Genomic DNA, 18,263 nt, shown 5'->3' with positions numbered 1-18,263 from the left:
CTTTCAGAAATTAAGTACACAACAAAACATCATTACATCTTCTTCCATTTACATAAAAACAACTGAATTGTAAGGTCCTTTCTTGTAAACCTGTTCCTTACAGTCTGACCAGACACAGTAGCTCCAGTGGCCCTTCTGAGATTGTCTTGCAATGGTCTGGCAGTAGTTGGCCTGTATCATGTCCACAAGCTTTGGATGACAGACAGAGAGACATTGGCATCTGCAGTAATGTGACCCCTTATTTATAATAACATTTTTAGCCATTTTATCCACATATTTGAAAGGGTGCTGATATCCTTGCCATCAAATACCTGTAACACACACACACACACACACACACACACACACACACACACACAAAACGGAACGTATATTTTTCTTAGATCAAATTGATTGCCTTTGCAACTTGCACTGGGTTCCAGTTCCACATAGAACCCAGGTCTTGATATTTTGAAGATGCAATACAGGCAATATCAAGACCCCAGAAAACCCAAGTATGAAGATGGAGTCAGAGAAAATAGCCCAGTACATGCAATGAAGGACAAGTGAAATGGTATCTCGAAGAACAGGCCCAATACCTGAGGATATTCTACCGAGTCTCAAGTGGAACTTGAACACCAGCAGCCTGAAAATGACACTGCAGCCTCTCCTGGCAGTCATAATCCTTGGATAGAATGCCTGACGTGGCGCATCATGGTAACAGAACATTTTGCCATGTATTCTTCCGTGTTTGTTGCTATCTCATTTAAATCCTGTCTGCCTAATAAACTACGAAACTAGAGTGAGACAACAGCAAATGTGGAAGAATATACTTATCGTGTCATGTTGATATTCGTATTATTCTTATGCCTAATAGTGATACAGTCAGAAATGAAGTACGGCAACTGACTAGATTTTTAAATCTAAGATGACTAATTTCTGTGCAGAATTTGATGTACTAAAGAAGCGGCTGCAAAGATTTTCAAATGGAGAAAAATTTTCGCCTAACTCTCGTTCAGAACGTATTCTATCATACGCAGCCTATTATTTGGTTCTTGTTGATCATTCTCAAAGAAAGCAGCAGTGTAAGTAACAACAAATAGCAGTCTCTTGACATTGCTTCTCTAATGAGACGATTCGCCTCTTTTTAGTTGTAAGCGGCGCTAGCACGCACAAAAGCAAGCCATGCCATGAGCGGAGACAGGCCATAAACACGCACTATCAGAATGCGACAAACAATGCATGACACAGTACAGTGATGCATTTTCAACTTAGAGTGACGTAAACACCTATAACAAAGAGAACGTCACTTATCAGATCAAAGCAAAATAAGCAATCGATTCAAACCAGACGAAGCACGTGAAAAAGGAGGGGTACCCGTATAAATACGGACGGAGCGGCTGACGCATAGCTATGGCTACCTGGTAAAGCTTAACTGCTAAGCTTACGACTCGAACCAAACTACTGTAGCTGTATCGTCATTCATTCGACCTAAATTGTGTCTCATATTACAATGGACCACCTTTGTTTCGATTTGGAGGTGCGGCCTAAAACTTTTCTCTCCCATTGAATTTCAAGTCTCAAATTTCAGGTGCGGCTTAGATTCAGGAAATCTTTTTTTCCTTTATTTCGAGTCTCATTTTTCAGGTGCGGCTTAGATTCGAGTGCGGCTTAGGTTCGAGTAAATATGGTAGCCGGCAGAAACCTGATTGTTCAACATGTTTCAACATGCCAATACCTCGCTGAGAAAGCCTGAAGAATTACAGAGAGATTTTGATTTTCATCTAAAACAACCACTATATATTTTCCAATTACAATTTTAAAGTCTAATTATAGCACTTGTCATGAAAGAATTTCAAACTTCCAACACAACAGACACTACACTGAGTGTTTCACAAATTCTAATATAGGGATCTATGGGTTGTAGAGGACACTTAGTAGGTAAAGTTTTGATAAGAAACTGCCATTCAGAAATCTACCATTTTGATGCAAAATAAATTTGAAGATTGTATTATTCTCAAATCTCCCACTTGTTGGTATGCACACAGCGGAGACAATGAGCTCTGACCGTGTGTCCTACAGGAACCCCATGGGCAGTGTCTCTAGTAGTTGTCTTTGGGTTGTCTCCTAAATGACAAAGGATGTTCTCAAAATTGAGCAAGTGGTGCATCCATGGAGTACCACAGATAATCCTTCTAGTTCAAAACATACCAGTTTCTCACAGTCATTGTTGTAGCTGGATGAAAGTCGTATGTGATGTCATAATTACAACAGAGACTGTGACAGTACCCGCTATACATTTGTGTATGTATCACAAAGTGGAAGATTTGAAAGTGATCTGATCTTCACACTTATTTTATATCCAAACAGTACATTCGTGGAGATGAAATCATTATCAATATTTTATTTACTAAGTCCCATCTAAAACACCTAGAAGCTCAAAATAGAAACAATGGAACACCTTGTTTACTACAAAACTATAAAGATTTATAATAAGCTAAAGGCAAGGAATATAATTAACATGAAACTTAGCTCACTGAAATGATGGCCGTACAATCTTTTAGTAGTTAGCTGCTCCTATTCCACAGAAGAATTTATGGGAGACAATTTGAACAAAAAAAATTTTTTAGATTAGCATTTAAAATGGTATTGCATTTGTTGCAGTACAATGAACTTGAAAAACATGTAGAACTTTGCAGTGTACACAAAAAAGGACTTTCTGTTTTGTTGTACTGTAAACTTGCTCCAGTATAACAAATTATTCCCACAAATGGTACTACAGTAATGCTCAAAAACTAGTATCAAACTTCTCATTCTTTTTCATTTTATTTTAGTTTATTTAATTTTCTGTTTAAAAAGGTATTTATGTTCCTCTTTTCAACTATCGGTGTCTTGTATATGACAAGTCTGACTATCTGAACATTGTATGTTTTGTGATAAATAAATTATATTTACGTTTATTGTATTTTGTCATAATATTCTATGGGAAACTCTTTACAAGGACGTGCACATGAATTTGATGGAATACTTATTTTTGCAATTATGTGCACAATAAGATACAGTGACTAAAATACTTCAATTATTTATTGTGTTCAGAGGAATTAATGGTGACTCAGTATGCTACATAGGGACCAAACACTGGATGCTGTAACAGCTTTATACAATGGTCATGACTGGTACTACTGCAGGCTTGCAGACTCTGTACAGCAGAACAGAATGTTTATGATGTTACAGCTGAGGTAATTTAGGAGTGCACTGTACACTACAGATTTGCAGAATTTGAGCTCCACAGTAATCAGTTCATATGTATGCCATTGTTGATTAAACATTACCAGTTGCAACTGAAGGAACTCAGCATATATTACTATACAGTGGGAAAATTAGAAAAGATTGTTTTTGAAAAATCACACCTTTTGTTACATCAGTGTTCATGGAAAAACAGCAGTTGTCATAGAAATGCAAGCGATCATTAACAGAATATTTTGTTTTCAGATTAAAAATCTGTATTTAGATTCATCATGTGCCTTAGAAGATTTAATGTTCAGTATTTTAAATACAGACCTGTCACTGTGTCCTGAAGAATGACAGTAAGTCCAATAGTGCAATTCTGACAATCCTTTTTGGTATAAGCTTCACACTCTACACATTCCTTAAGTTCATTGCAGGCTCCTCCTGGACATATCTGTAAATTCAACATAAATTTCATGATTTTATCCTGTACCCAACTCAATTGAACGTGCATGCGCATGCTCCCACACACACACACACACACACACACACACACACACACACACACACAAAATATGTAATTTCAGAGAACAAACATGAAATTTGAAGCATCTCTTTTACACTGACAGAAACACAATTAGTCTGTTACTAACAAAGTAACACATCTAGTGCAACTCTGAAATTAATAAACTGTTACACAACGTTTACTTAAGTGGTCTACACCATCCATCCAAAAAGTTCCAAAACTGATTTCATTCCTGGCAGATAAGTGTATCAGTGCTGTAATACGGCAGCATATTGAACTAACAACACATGTTCATCAGTCAGTCAGCTGTGAGCAGGTAGTTTTAAGTAGTGAATGTTTGGCACTGGTTTGTCAATGGCATTGCATTTCTATAATGGAGCAATGTCTTTAAATCAAGTATTCAAAACACTCTCCAGAATGTTTTGAAGAAGAGAAATATGTGTGCATAATTTGTCCTACATTCCTCAACTCCTGAAACAGTGCTGTGTGGATGTCTGCTATGACTTGACTGAAATGCAAAACATGGGTCATTCTTTTCCCGAAAAAATCATTATGGATGACAGGAATTGATGCTCTTTATACTAACCTACCTCAAAATCATAAAGTGCAGAAATTCAAATGTAGGGTCAATGCTTTGACTACATAAACAATATTCAAGCCAATGGAACATAAGAAATCAGAGCTGCCAGTGGTAGCAGCCATGTTGTATGAGGTGTGCTTGCTTGTGAGAACATGTTGTATTTTCTTTGCTGAAGAAGGCTTTGGCTGAAAGCTATAATGTGTAACAATCTTTTTATTGTAACTGTCTGCAACTCAATGGGTCATCTTTATGGTGAGTAGCAATCAACACTTTTCCTAATATAGTTGATATTAAAACCTGGAGTTTCTGCTGTTTGATATTTCAAGGAGACTGTTACACAGAGGTGCAGATTTCAAATATCTTAAAGATAAAGAATTCTAGCATTTTCACTAATCCAGTACACTCTTATGACTTTCAGGCCCATTTATTCCTTAAGTAACTGCAAATTTCAGACCATAACTCTGTTCACCCCCCCAATGAACCATGGACATTGCCGTTGGTGGGGAGGCTTGCGTGCCTCAACGATACAGATAGCCGCACCGTAGGTGCAACCACAACGGAGGGGTACCTGTTGAGACGCCAGACAAACGTGTGGTTCCTAAAGAGGGGCAGCAGCCTTTTTAGTAGTTGCAGGGGCAACAGTCTGGATGATTGACTGATCTGGCCCTGTAACACTAACCAAAACGGCCTTGCTGTTGTGGTACTGCGAATGGCTGAAAGCAAGGGGACACTACAGCCGTAATTTTTCCCAAGGGCATGCAGCTTTACTGTATGATTAAATGATGATGGTGTCCTCTTGGGTAAAATATTCCGGAGGTAAAGTAGTCCCCCATTTGGATCTCCGGGCGGGGACTACTCAGGAGGACGTCGTTATCAAGAGAAAGAAACCTGGCTTTCTACAGATCGGAGCGTGGAATGTCAGATCCCTTAATCGTGCAGGTAGATTAGAAAAATTAAAAGGGGAAATGGATAGGTTAAAGTTAGATATAGTGGGAATTAGTGATGTTCGGTGGCAGGAGCAACAAGACTTTTGGTCAGGTGAATACAGGGTTATAAATACAAAATCAAATAGGGGTATTGCTGGAGTAGGTTGTATGATGAAATAAAAGAAATTATTCAGGTAGTGAAGGGAGACCAAAATTTAATAGTCATGGGGGACTGGAATTCGACAGTAGGGAAAGGAAGAGAAGGAAACGTAGTAGGTGAATATGGATTGGGGCTAAGAAAGGAAAGAGGAAGCCACCTGGTAGAATTTTGCACAGAGCATAACTTAATCATAGCTAACACTTGGTTCAAGAATCATGAAAGAAGATTGTATACATGGAAGAACCCTGGAGATACTAAAAGGTATCAGATAGATTATATAATGGTAAGACAGAGATTTAGGAACAAGGTTTTAAATTGTAAGACATTTCCAGGGTCAGATGTGGACTCTGACCACAATATATTGGTTATGAACTGTAGATTAAAACTGAAGAAACTGCAAAAAGGTGGGAATTTAAGGAGATGGGACCTGGATAAACTGAAAGAACCAGAGGTTGTACAGAGTTTCAGGGAGAGCATAAGGGAACAATTGACAGGAATGGGGGAAGGAAATACAGTAGAAGAAGAATGGGTAGCTTTGAGGAAAGAAATAGTGAAGGCAGCAGAGGATCAAGTAGGTAAAAAGATGAGGGCTAGTAGAAATCCTTGGGTAACAGAAGAGATACTGAATTTAATTGATGAAAGGAGAAAATACAAAAATGCAGTAAGTGAACCAGGCAAAAAGGAATACAAACGTCTCAAAAATGAGATCGACAGGAAGTGCAAAATGGCTAAGCAGGGATGGCTAGAGGACAAATGTAAGGATGTAGAGGCTTATCTCACGAGGGGTAAGATAGATACTGCCTACAGGAAAATTAAAGAGACCTTTGGAGAAAAGAGAACCACTTGCATGAATATCAAGAGCTCAGATGGAAACGCAGTTCAAAGCAAAGAAGGGAAAGTAGGAAGGTGGAAGGAGTATATAGAGGATCTATACAGGGGCGATGTTCTTGAGGACAATATTATGGAAATGGAAGAGGAGGCAGATGAAGATGAAAAGGGAGATATGATACTGCATGAAGAGTTTGACAGAGCACTGAAAGACCTAAGTTGAATCAAGGCCCCAGGAGTATACAACATTCCATTAGAACTACTGACAGCCTTGGGAGAGCAAAATGTATGAGACAGGCGAAATTCCCTCAGACGTCAAGAAGAATAAAGTAATTCCAATCCCAAAGAAAGCAGGTGTTGACAGATGTGAAAATTACCGAACTATCAGTTTAATAACTCACAGCTGCAAAATACTAACGCGAATTCTTTACAGACGAATGGAAAAACTGGTAGAAACTAACCTCGGGGACGATGAGTTTGGATTCCATAGAAATGTTGGAACACGTGAGGCAATAATGACCCTACGACATATCTTGGAAGAAAGATTAAGGAAAGGCAAACCTATGTCCCTAGCATTTGTAGACTTACAGAAAGCTTTTGACAATGTTGACTGGAATACTCTCTTTCAAATTCTGAAGGTGGCAGGGGTAAAATACAAGGAGTGAAGGGCAATTTACAATTTGTACAGAAACCAGATGGCAGTTATAAGAGATGAGGGACATGAAAGGGAAGCTGTGGTTGGGAAGGGAGTGAGACAGGGTTGTAGCCTCTCCCCCGATGTTATTCAATCTGTATATTGAGCAAGCAGTAAAGGAAGCAAAAGAAAAGTTCGGAGTAGGTATTAAAATCCATGGAGAAGAAATAAAAACTTTGAGGTTTGCCGATGACATTGTAATTCTGTCAGAGACAGCAAAAGACTTGGAAGACCAGTTGAACGGAATGGACAGTGTCTTGAAAGGAGGGTATAAGATGAACATCAACAAAAGCAAAATGAGGATAATGGAATGTAGTCAAACTAAATCGGGTGATGCTGAGGGAATTAGATTAGGAAATGAGACACTTAAAGTAGTAAAGGAGTTTTGCTATTTGGAGAGCAAAATATCTTATGAATGTCGAAGTAGAGAGGATATAAAATGTAGACTGGCAATGGCAAGGAAAGCATTTCTGAAGAAGAGAAATTTTTTAACATCGAGTATTTATTTAAGTGTCAGGAAGTCGTTTCTGAAAGTATTTGTATGGAGTGTTGCCACATATGGAAGTGAAACATGGACGATAAATAGTTTAGACAAGAAGAGAATAGAAGCTTTTGAAATGTGGTGCTACAGAAGAATACTGAAGATTAGATGGATAGATCACATAACTAATGAGGAGGTATTGTATAGAATTGGGGAGAAGAGGAGTTTGTGGCACAACTTGACTAGAAGTAGGGGTCGTTTGGTAGGACATGTTCTGAGGCATCAAGGGCACACCAATTTGGTACTGGAGGGCAGTGTGGAGGGTAAAAATCGTAGATGGAGACCAAGAGATGAATACACTAAGCAGATTCAGAAGGATGTAGGCTGCAGCAGGTACTGGGAGATGAAGAAGCTTGCGCAGGATAGAGTAGCATGGAGAGCTGCATCAAACGAGTCTCAGGACTGAAGACCACAATAACAACAACAACAACTCTGTTCACTAGCATTTATGTTTCCAGTCATGACATCATGATGGAAGATTGTAACTGCATCACAACAGATTCGAAGAGCTGTTCTCCCATAAGTGATGGACGAGACAAAATTTCGTGTAAAACTGTTCTAAAAGATTCCACTGTAACATGTAGATATACAAGTATTTTAAGACTTGTTGGTGATACACAGATTTAACTACTTTTAAAACATTCATGTGGATAATGGAATCATTAAGGATACAGGGTACTTATAAATAATGGAAAAATCAAAAGTTTTTTATGACTTTATTAAATTCTATAGTCTTTCCTGATTACATTGATATACACATTATAGGGTTTCAAATGAAAAACGACCTATATATACACCAAATTTTAAAGTTACAGTCATGTATGCCACCACACCCCCTTTATTTATGTTACAGAAACCAGTATTATTTCAAGAAGAACTGTGAACTTTCTGTTTCCAGTGATTGTACGTATGATACATTGTACATGTTGGTAACTGTGCAGGTTTCTAGTGTATGTAAATGATTATCTTTTCTAGTATCTACTTTTGTTTCACTGAAGCAGTTTGTCCACATGTTACTGAAAGTTTGTTGCCCATATGCTACATATATTTGTCGAAGTACATATCCTTTAGTTTGCAATAAATACGAACTATGCCACACATCAAGAAATTCAATAAAAGGAAATTCCATGGTAACCACTTCACAGACAAAGCAGGCCACACTGTTGAAAGTAACCTATGTATCAGTTTGTCAGGAAAGAAACTCCCACATGGCATGCTTCTCCATGATTCAAATTTTTGTGTCAACAATAACACTGTTTGTAGTGGATTTGTTGTTGTTGATGATGTGGGCATCTTATCTTCTTTGATAAAGGAAGTGGTGAAATGTAAACAATGTGATGGTGTACACTGTCTGGAAATAACTGAACAACTAAGTAGCAAGAAGGGCTTAGCATGAAAATTAGTTGTTCTGTGTAGATCCTACAATAAATCTACCTCAAAAATGACTTCAAACATTGTGCATAATTCATATGATGTTAATTTGAAGTTAGTGAATACAATGTGTGCAATAGGAAAAGGAAAAAAGACTGCTCAAACGTTTTGTGGTTTGATGGACCTTCCTCCTCCACCCAATAGATCCAGCAAGTACATCAAAATAATTTTAGGTACCTTGATGGTTGTGTCTAAAGCATCTATGAAATTTGCAGTAAAAGAAACTGTAAATATTAGTGGAACCAGGGACATTGCTGTTGCACTTGATGGGGCATGGCAGTGTTGAGGATATCGTTCCTTGAATGGTGTAAGTGCTACTTCTCTGAGAATGGAAAAGTTGTTGATGTTGATTGCTTACCTAAGTACTGCCACACCTGCTCCGGTAACACTGAAGAACATATTGAACATCAGTGATCTAAGAATTATGATAGTTACAGTGGAGGTATGGAAAGTGATGGAACTCTAAAAATATTTCAGAGGTCAGTGCCCATTTATAACGTCAGATATACGAAGTACCTAGGCAATGGGGGCTCTAAGGCTTTCAATAAAATTAATGAGTTCAATGTTTATGGTGATACCTTGGCAACAAAATTGGAGTGTTGTGGACATGTGCAAAAGAGGATGGGTGCTATATTGAGGAAGCTACAAAGAGAAATGAAAGTAAAGTTGTTATGTGATGGAAAATCTCTGTCTGGCCAAGGCAGATTGACAGAAACTGAAATAGACCTTCTTCAGAGTTATTATGGACCGGCCATTAGATGAACTGCACCTCTGAATGATGTTACAGCAATGAGAAAAGCTGTATGGACCACCTACTTTCATAAGTTGTCCACAGATGACCACCGTGTTCATGGACTTTGCCCTAAAGGAGCAGATTCTTGCTGCAGTTACCAAAAAGCAAAAGAAAGTGGTCAAATATACCATCATAAGCATTCTCTTCCTGAACCTGTTATGAGTGAAATAAAACCAATTTTTAGAGACCTGAGTGACCCTGTTTTGCTTAGTTTATGTCTTCATCGGGGTGAAAGTTTCAACCATTGCATATGGGAAAGATTACCCAAGAATGTTTTTGTAGGACTAAATACATTAAAAGTTGGTGTACAAGGTATAGTGATATGTTTCAATGATGGAGTGATAGGAAGGTTGGAAGTCCTGAGAAATTTAGGCATAAAATGTTGCTCTAATATGGAAGATCAATTGCTTGAGTGTGACAGACAATGGGTGAATGAAACTGAAAGATTTGCTCTTCAAGTTACCAAAGAAGCAAAAAGTGCTAAAAGGAATGCCAAGAGGAAGCATGAAGATGAAGAAATGTTGCATGATGAAGACTATGCTTCAGGAATATTCAGAGGTACAGTTTAATTGGACTCATATCTTCATTCACAATTTCCTGCAAGTTGTATTTTTCAGAATTCAGGTACAAATATTTCCTAAAGTTTATAAAGCATTGTTCTATTTTTCTTTCTGTAACTTGCAATAGTCCATACTTATGTAGAACACCTAAGAGTTATTGCTGAATCAACTAAATTGTAGAAAAAATAACATTTTTATCAGGAAAAATTATAAAAATTAAAATGTAAGATAGGATATTTTTATATCCTTGTAATATACATAAAATGTGGAATTAAATGGGTCTAGTACTGCAGCCATCATGTCATGCATATCTGATAAAAATTTGGTCTCCTTCAAATGTACAATATAACATTGGATTAAATGGTACCTCAAGTTGAGAAAGCATTTTGGAAAAAAATTGCATCAATTTCTTTGTAATTTTTTTAATAACCCTACGCAGGTTCATTATGTTTAGAAAGTGTGCTGCATTACCTGACATCAACAAAAAATCTGTAAAACATACACATTATAAACAGTCCCTGGAAGAAATAGGTGTTGATTTTTACGTAATATTGAGCTGGAAAAGTACCCTGTATCCTTAATACAAATACAGTACCCACAAGATTAGAGCGGCTAGGAAAACAAACCAAACAGGCTATACTCTCTTTATCTCTTTGCTGTCAATGCAAGTATTATAATTAAGCCTAATGGATGAACTTCAATATTTGAAAAATGTTATAAAAATTTCATTGAAAATTATAACTGATTTTAGTTAGTTAAGTTTACGTTCAATTGGATTGTCACTGAATTCAGGTAAAACACAGTACTGCACATGGCCTGACTACATCATTAGAAATAACATGGGACAGTAAACCAATAAATGAAACAGGATTATGTAAATTATTACATGTTTATATTCATAAGAACCAGAATTGAAAGTCAAACATTACAGCTCTTCTTAAATGTCTAAGTTCTGTAATTTTTGCCTTGGAGATAACATCTGATTTTGGAGAGGAAAATGTCAAAAAGGTAAAAAAGTGTTTTTGTTCACCGATAAATGATGACATCATATTCTGGGGTAACTCATTACTGAGGAAAATAGTGATTGTTGCACTGAAGTACATAATCAGGATAATATGTAGCATCCTTTCCAGAACCACTTGTAGACAGTTGGGCATACTGCCAACAACCTTATAGTATGAAGTTTGTTGTCAACAACCAATTACAGTTTTAAACCAACAGTAACAATCAAATATAATGTAACAATGAGAAACAGTTCACATTATTCAACAATCAACCATAGTGTACTGCAGAAAGGAATGAGGTATTCAGCCATAAAAGTCTTTGACCACTTACCCAGTGTGTGTGTGTGTGTGTGTGTGTGTGTGTGTGTGTGTGTATTTTGCTGCCATAGGTGAGAATTGAAATCTCCCCAGTACCCTCCTCCCCCTCCCCCACTCCCCACTCCTCAACCACCAACAGAGAGAGAGAGAGAGAGACAGAGAAAGATCATAGCTAAGTATCAATCACTGAAAATTCAGAAAAACACAACTTAAGACAATCATGTAAACAGTGAGCATATTGTATATTTTTTACTGAGAAAGTGCTCTATAGCTGTAAAAGTGACTCATTCCATATCATGATTATGATTCCTGGAACCTGGAAATAGCCAATTAAATCAAACAATGAATAATGCAGGACTGCATGAAATAGGATAGATTGCTGTTCACCACACAGAAGAGGTGTTGAGTGGCAGAGTGGCACATTTAATGATATTTAAAAGTAGACTACACTATTACACAAAGGCCTTCCTCAAAGGCAAAAAGCATACAGGCACAGCTCACAAATACATGGCTATTGTCATCTCAAGAGGTTGAGTCCCAACTGTCACAGTCAGACCTTGGTGCCTGGAGCTAAAGATAGTTGTGTGTGTGTGTGTGTGTGTGTGTGTGTGTGTGTGTGTGTGTGTGTGTGTGTGTGTATTTTGCTGCCATAGGTGATAATTGAAATCTCCCCAGTACCCTCCCCCCCCCCCCCTCCCCACTCCTCAACCACCAACATCCAATGGCTCAACAACGCAAATCTCCTTTTATACTTTTAATCATTACACTAAGAAGACCAGAAGTCCTCTCTTCATTTTCTGGGGACAGTTCTCTGTTTTCAAAATGTCTCCTCAATTCCTTTAAAACAAACTGAGACAGCAAATGTCCTCAGTTTCTTGTTTTGTCCTCAGTTTTTGAAATTTCCCAAAATAAATGAAACAGGAATATTTTTAAACTAGAACTCAACTGAATGTACCAGTGCAATCAAATCTGGGATCACTTACTGCAAGAAACAGGACTAATAAAGATGTGGGACTATTTTCTGGTGTTCATGAATTATTCCTTGAATTTAGAAATTAAGCTATACTGGTGGGAGACATGCTGAAGCATCAAACTAGATCATTTGGATAATCATGGTGTTGTTTCATTTCCATTTTAACTAAAATATTTCTAGAATGATGAATGAATTTCATCTTTTTCAGTGTCCATTTTCTTAAAATGAAATAAATAAATGATGCCTGAGTTACATTTCATATTGAGAGTTCTACAACTTTTACTATCCAAAACAATCACGCAATAGTCCACATTGTTGGCATCTGATCAGTGCTTGACATAGATGAATCAAGGTCATGTTTGTTTTAGTTTCATACTCAGTAGTGACTGCTTTACTTTCGAGGTAGGTAGAGCCAATGTGCTTACTTTCATGAGAGTAAATAAAGACATATGAACCCTTGAGCAAACATGCAGTTTTTCATAACGTGAATGGATGCAGGGCATGCTATGTACACTTGTAAAGAATAGCTGCCTTTAGGTTACCAAGGTAAACATATATGAGCAAAATCACACTTTAATCTCATTTTAATTAAACAAAAAATAAACTTACTTAATATGAGCTAAAGCACTGTTTAATTAAATGATAATGAAATAAACTTTCATTATATCACTCTGTTGCCACAGACAGATGTTACCCATTAGTAATGACCCATGCTAAGCTTAAACAGAGCAGCTGCATCAGATTCCAGCCAACCACTTATTCAATTTCTTATTATCTTGTAGACAACTGTAGACTGTGAAGGCAGCTCATAATCTGGGTCATTTTCATGCATGGATCATAAATTTTTATTTTACCTAACTCATTGTTTATTTTATATTACTGCTGCACTCTTGGATATATGACAACACAAGTTATCACTGTGTAGACTGAAGCAGTAATGAAGGAAGTTGTATGGGCTTGCAAATGTGAACCAATGATGGAATAGTGCAAAACAATTATTTGTGGTTGGTGCACTTTACACATAGGTGCACCCACTTGAGGGTTAAGTAACTTTTCTGTATGATTTTGAAAACAATTTGGTGTTTTAATTTTTCCTCTTTTTTATTTTTGCTCCTCATTTGCTCAGTTTTTTTGCTGTTTGATTTGAAATTAATTTTCTCTGGCCTTTGCCACTCTAGGTGGCCGCCTATTCTTGTCTAATGGTAGAAACAACTCTGTGAGTGTGTGTGCGTGTGTGCTGTGTGTGTGTGTGTGTGTGTGTGTGTGTGTGTGTGTGTGTTTGTGTCTATAGATGGATAATGACTTTGGTTGATAGCTAAGTCTACTTTAAAATGTACTTTACATGTGACAGTCTGCCACTCAACACCTCTTCTGTCTGGTGAGTAGCAGTGTATCCTCTTTCACAGTGTTGTAACTGATTCTTTCAGCATTGATCAAGGTGGAATATTGGTTAAACTATTGGATTTGCATTAAGTAAAACTGAGGTTCATATTCTCATCTGGCCATCCAGAAGTAGCTCCTCATAGTTCCCCTAAATTGGCTAAGATAGGTGTAATGCTGTTCCTAAAGGAACAGTTACCCAAGCTTGTATTTTGCCTTTAACGATCTCATTTTCTACAGTTTACTGATCCCAAGTGTTCCTTTATTCTTTCCTTTTTGCATCTTCAGCACATTACGTAAGGAGGAGATTCCCTCATGTAAGACAGGGATAAAATCACCTCTTTCAGGCAACAAGAAAGGCAGAGCCTTAGAAAAGCATATACTTAACAGAATACATGAACAGTGAAATGATGTGTAAAGTAGCAGACCAAGAGACACTACACTGAAGTAACCAATACCACTTGTACTAAAGAACCTATCCACATTTTATCTCACTACATAAAATATTCAAACTCATGGATTTGTGTATTCATTTATGTTAATTACTAGTTGTTAGCAGGGGTCAATCAGGTTGCTGCCCTAGCTGGCCACCCAGGTCACCTGATCTGTCAGTGTGCAATTACTTTGAGTGGGGCACCCTCAAGTCTAAGGTGTATCACAAAAAGAACTGCAGCAGAACATCTCAGATGAGACAGCAGCAGTTCCAGCAGTCCAGCTTTGGTCTGCCTTCAGCAACTTGCTGAGCAGGACCCAAAACTGTCAAGAGATGAATGGCGTTCACTTTCAACATCTGCTATAGTCAGGTTAGTACTGTATGTCCTTTCCTCTGTTATGTTTCTTTTTACCCTGGATCTCTCTTCTTTGGGTCATTTTATTTGCCCTGCCCTGCAGTTGGGTACCTGAGCCCAAAGCGGTCAGTCTGTCATGGAAGCGAGATTATTTCGGTTATGATACATAGTCACTGACAGAGTCAGTGCACACACTGCTGCAGAGTGAAAATCTCATTCTGGAAATTTGTTTTAGTTTCTAACTTATGTTTAACTCTGTTTGCACATATCTGCTCCACTAAATTGTTTATGTGGCATGCCCTGTATTAATGTGTAAGACTTGATTGTTAAATAAATTTAGCTCATTCATTAGCATAATTATATGCATATCTCTTACTGTGGACTGACATTCCCCCAATGGTAGCCCAGTGAAGAAGATGAACATTGAATAGACAAGCAAGTGCCAAGTAACAAAGTCAGCTTCAATAGATAACATTCTAGAGGGGCAACCAAATGGTGCAATGGTCAGTGCAAATAGTGACCTCTGTACTCACTTGGCTCCAGTCGGTGGAGTATTTACTGTTTACCGGGTTTTGGGTCACTTATACAGTTATGAACATTTTGCCTGCTATTATCCTCACCTCAACCACACTCCACTCAAAGTGGGGTTGCCACCATATTTGCCACAGCAACTGGAATTGTGGTTTAAAATGTTGGAACTTTCCTTCACTGCTTATGGCATGGACAGTGACAAAATGTAATTCATACTTACTGTCAATGTTTTGGCTGTCCATACCTTAATTTTGGTGTCAGACATCATTCATAACACACCTCAAGAATGTAAACGTCAAAATCTGAAAGACATGTTTTGCAAAGAGTGCACTAATCTCTAGATCAACGTATTCAACAAGTACTGCACAGTGAAGTGATCAGCAATAAATCACTTTCTTTTTTTTTGTGCCATTTAAGTGCTTTTGTTATGGAAGATAAAGTAACAGATAGAACTTTGTGGTGTAAAGGTGTCAAAGTGGAGCCTTGTCAAGATGAATGAGGATGGGCATCAGAAGGAATAGGTAACCAATAAGGTTGTAATAAGAACAGGAGATCTGCAAGATAAACATGAAAAAGCATATCTCTGTAATGGATACACAGGAACTGAGTGCCTTCTTTTCACTACTCTGGACATGTCTCTGATGATATTGTAACCACATTTTCCACTGGTTGCCTAAGGCATCAGTGATAAATCATTTTCATAGTTTTGGTGCCATTTAAGTGCTTAAGCTGAAGTAAAGCATAGCCTGTATGCAATCCATACCCAAATGAAATGATGGAAACTCCAGGTTGGAGTTTCAACAATGTAAGAAAAAGTAGATTGCTATTTACCATAAAGATGACACATTATGTTGCAGGCAGTTAAAAGACACTTCCACATGAGGTTTTGGCCACAGTCTTCATCAGAAAAAGAAAGAGAAAAACACACACCACTCATTTATACAAGCAAGCACACCTCATGTACACATGACTGCTAATTCCAGCAGCTCAGACCAAAATGCAGCTGTCATGTGGAATGGAAGCAGCAATCTGGAGGGGGTGGGGAAAGGGAAGGGACAGACTTATATGGGTAGGGGAAGAGAGGAGCACTTGTTGGCAGAGTGTGCAGATACTAGATTGCCAACAGGTGCAGCATCAGAAGGTTGTGGGGCCGAGAGATGGGGAAAATGGGTCGAAAAAGGAGAGAAGCAGGAAAATATTGGTGGTGCACTGGCAGAGGACAGCAAACAACAAAGGTAGGAAACAAAAATGGAGAGAAGGTGATAATATGACGGGGTGGAAATTTTTGGATGGTGTGGGAACAGTATGTTACTGTAGGTTGAGGCCAGGATAATTACGGGAGTGGAGAATGAGTTATAATGATAATTTCTGCACAGTTCAGAAAAGCTGGTGGTGGAAGGGGGACCCAGAAGGCTTGGGTAGTGAAGCTGCCATTGAAATCAAGCATGTTATGTTCAGCTGGATGTTGTGCCACAGGGTGGTGGTGGACAGCTGGTTGGTAATCATATGAATATAAAAAGCTGTGCAGTGTGTGTGTGTGTGTGTGTGTGTGTGTGTGTGTGTGTGTGTGTGTGTGTATTCTTGTTCCCCACCTTCTTTGTTTGCTGCCCTCAGCCAATTCAGTCATGTGTGCATGAAGTGTGCTCGCATGTGTGAATAACGAAGATTGTGGCTGAAAACTTATGTGTAAGTGTCTTTTAATTGTGCCTGCCTGCAACTTAATGTGTCATCTTTATGGTAAGTAACAATCTATCTTTTCCTACATTGTTGATATTCCTTACCTGAATGAACTGCTTCTGCCTGAACAACAGATTGGCTTGGCATGTATGCCTTGTGAAAGAGTACCTTTTATGGATGATAGTTCTGAATGCAGAAGTAAAATAATTTTAATTTGAATAAATCAACAATAAAGTACTCATATCACTCCTCCAAACAGGTAATGGTCCACACAGCAGGATGTGTGGCATAGCCAACTGCTGATACTAGTCAAGACCACTTTCTAATGATCAATGTGTCATGCATGTGTCATGTGACGTAATCACTCAATGATGTCTGACATGCATACACAGCACCTACCACTTTCTGAGTGAGTACACATGCTACAGAATGCTGTGGATGTGCTTATGCTGTAGATGACAGAAGTAGAAGACAAAATACATGCTTGTGCCAAACAAGAGGACTCCATAGCAGTTCCACTGCTCCAAGCACCACAATGTAAACAAACAGCAGTGGACATAAAATCAGCCTGTGTGTTGTTTTCATAGCCATATCAGAGCCCAAGCAACAAAATGTGTCATACTGTGTACTGTGCCAAGCCAGCAATCAGATGTGTCCACTTCCAAGGTCACTAACAAATGTCTGCTAATCTATGTCCATCACACCAGTAGTGACAACAAATACAAATCCAAGGCTACTATCACCATAGCCATCACAAAAAGCCTGCAGCAAAATAAAAGAGTCAATTCCTTCCACTACAACCTCACCACCCAAATTATTGGCACTGTAAGCCCTCATGACACTCCTACACATCACACAACATATGGATCAGACCATTTGTTTGTCAAGGTCTTATGTATGTCACATATATTCCTAGCTGAGTGCGGTTTGGATATTAGCATGTTTCTGAATGTGCAGCACAACCAAACAAAGAACAGTATACAGTTTGCACCTGTCAATAGCTCAATTATTTCTGCCTATAGAGAGCAGGAAAGTAACTGCTGATTTTGGTTTCCCTGGCCATGTAAGTGGACTTTTGTGTTTGGAGATGTTACTGAATGCAGATTGGGGGCAAATTTCTTACATCATCATGGTATCAAAATAAAATTGCACTCTGCACAACTCTGAATGGGAACTGAAACAGTTAAAAGGCAGTTAGGCAGTGTTTCTGAATCCAAAAGCTCATCCATTACTACTCCACAACTGCAACGTCAGCAATAACTACAGCCTTATCTGTTACCAAGTCTACAGAACATCACAGTTACTGCACAGGTTCCACAACACAACCTCTGCAGCATCGGCATCCA

The 18,263-nt window shown here is 38.2% G+C and overlaps 1 protein-coding gene across 2 annotated transcripts in view; it reads right to left on the bottom strand.

The window, feature by feature from the left end:
• Positions 1-18,263, bottom strand: part of LOC126163027 (integrin beta-PS-like) — a 258,145-nt gene that overhangs the window by 46,667 nt on the left and 193,215 nt on the right. For both annotated transcript variants that reach the window (XM_049919898.1, XM_049919896.1), the window contains exon 12: positions 3,541-3,661. In XM_049919898.1, coding sequence (XP_049775855.1) covers positions 3,541-3,661 — 121 coding nt within the window. The remainder of the gene's footprint in view (positions 1-3,540; positions 3,662-18,263) is intronic.

Source organism: Schistocerca cancellata, chromosome 2 (assembly GCF_023864275.1).
Source record: "Schistocerca cancellata isolate TAMUIC-IGC-003103 chromosome 2, iqSchCanc2.1, whole genome shotgun sequence".
Taxonomy (NCBI): domain Eukaryota; kingdom Metazoa; phylum Arthropoda; class Insecta; order Orthoptera; family Acrididae; genus Schistocerca; species Schistocerca cancellata.
Note: the sequence above shows the minus strand (reverse complement) of the source record. Positions and strands in the feature narration are given on the sequence as shown.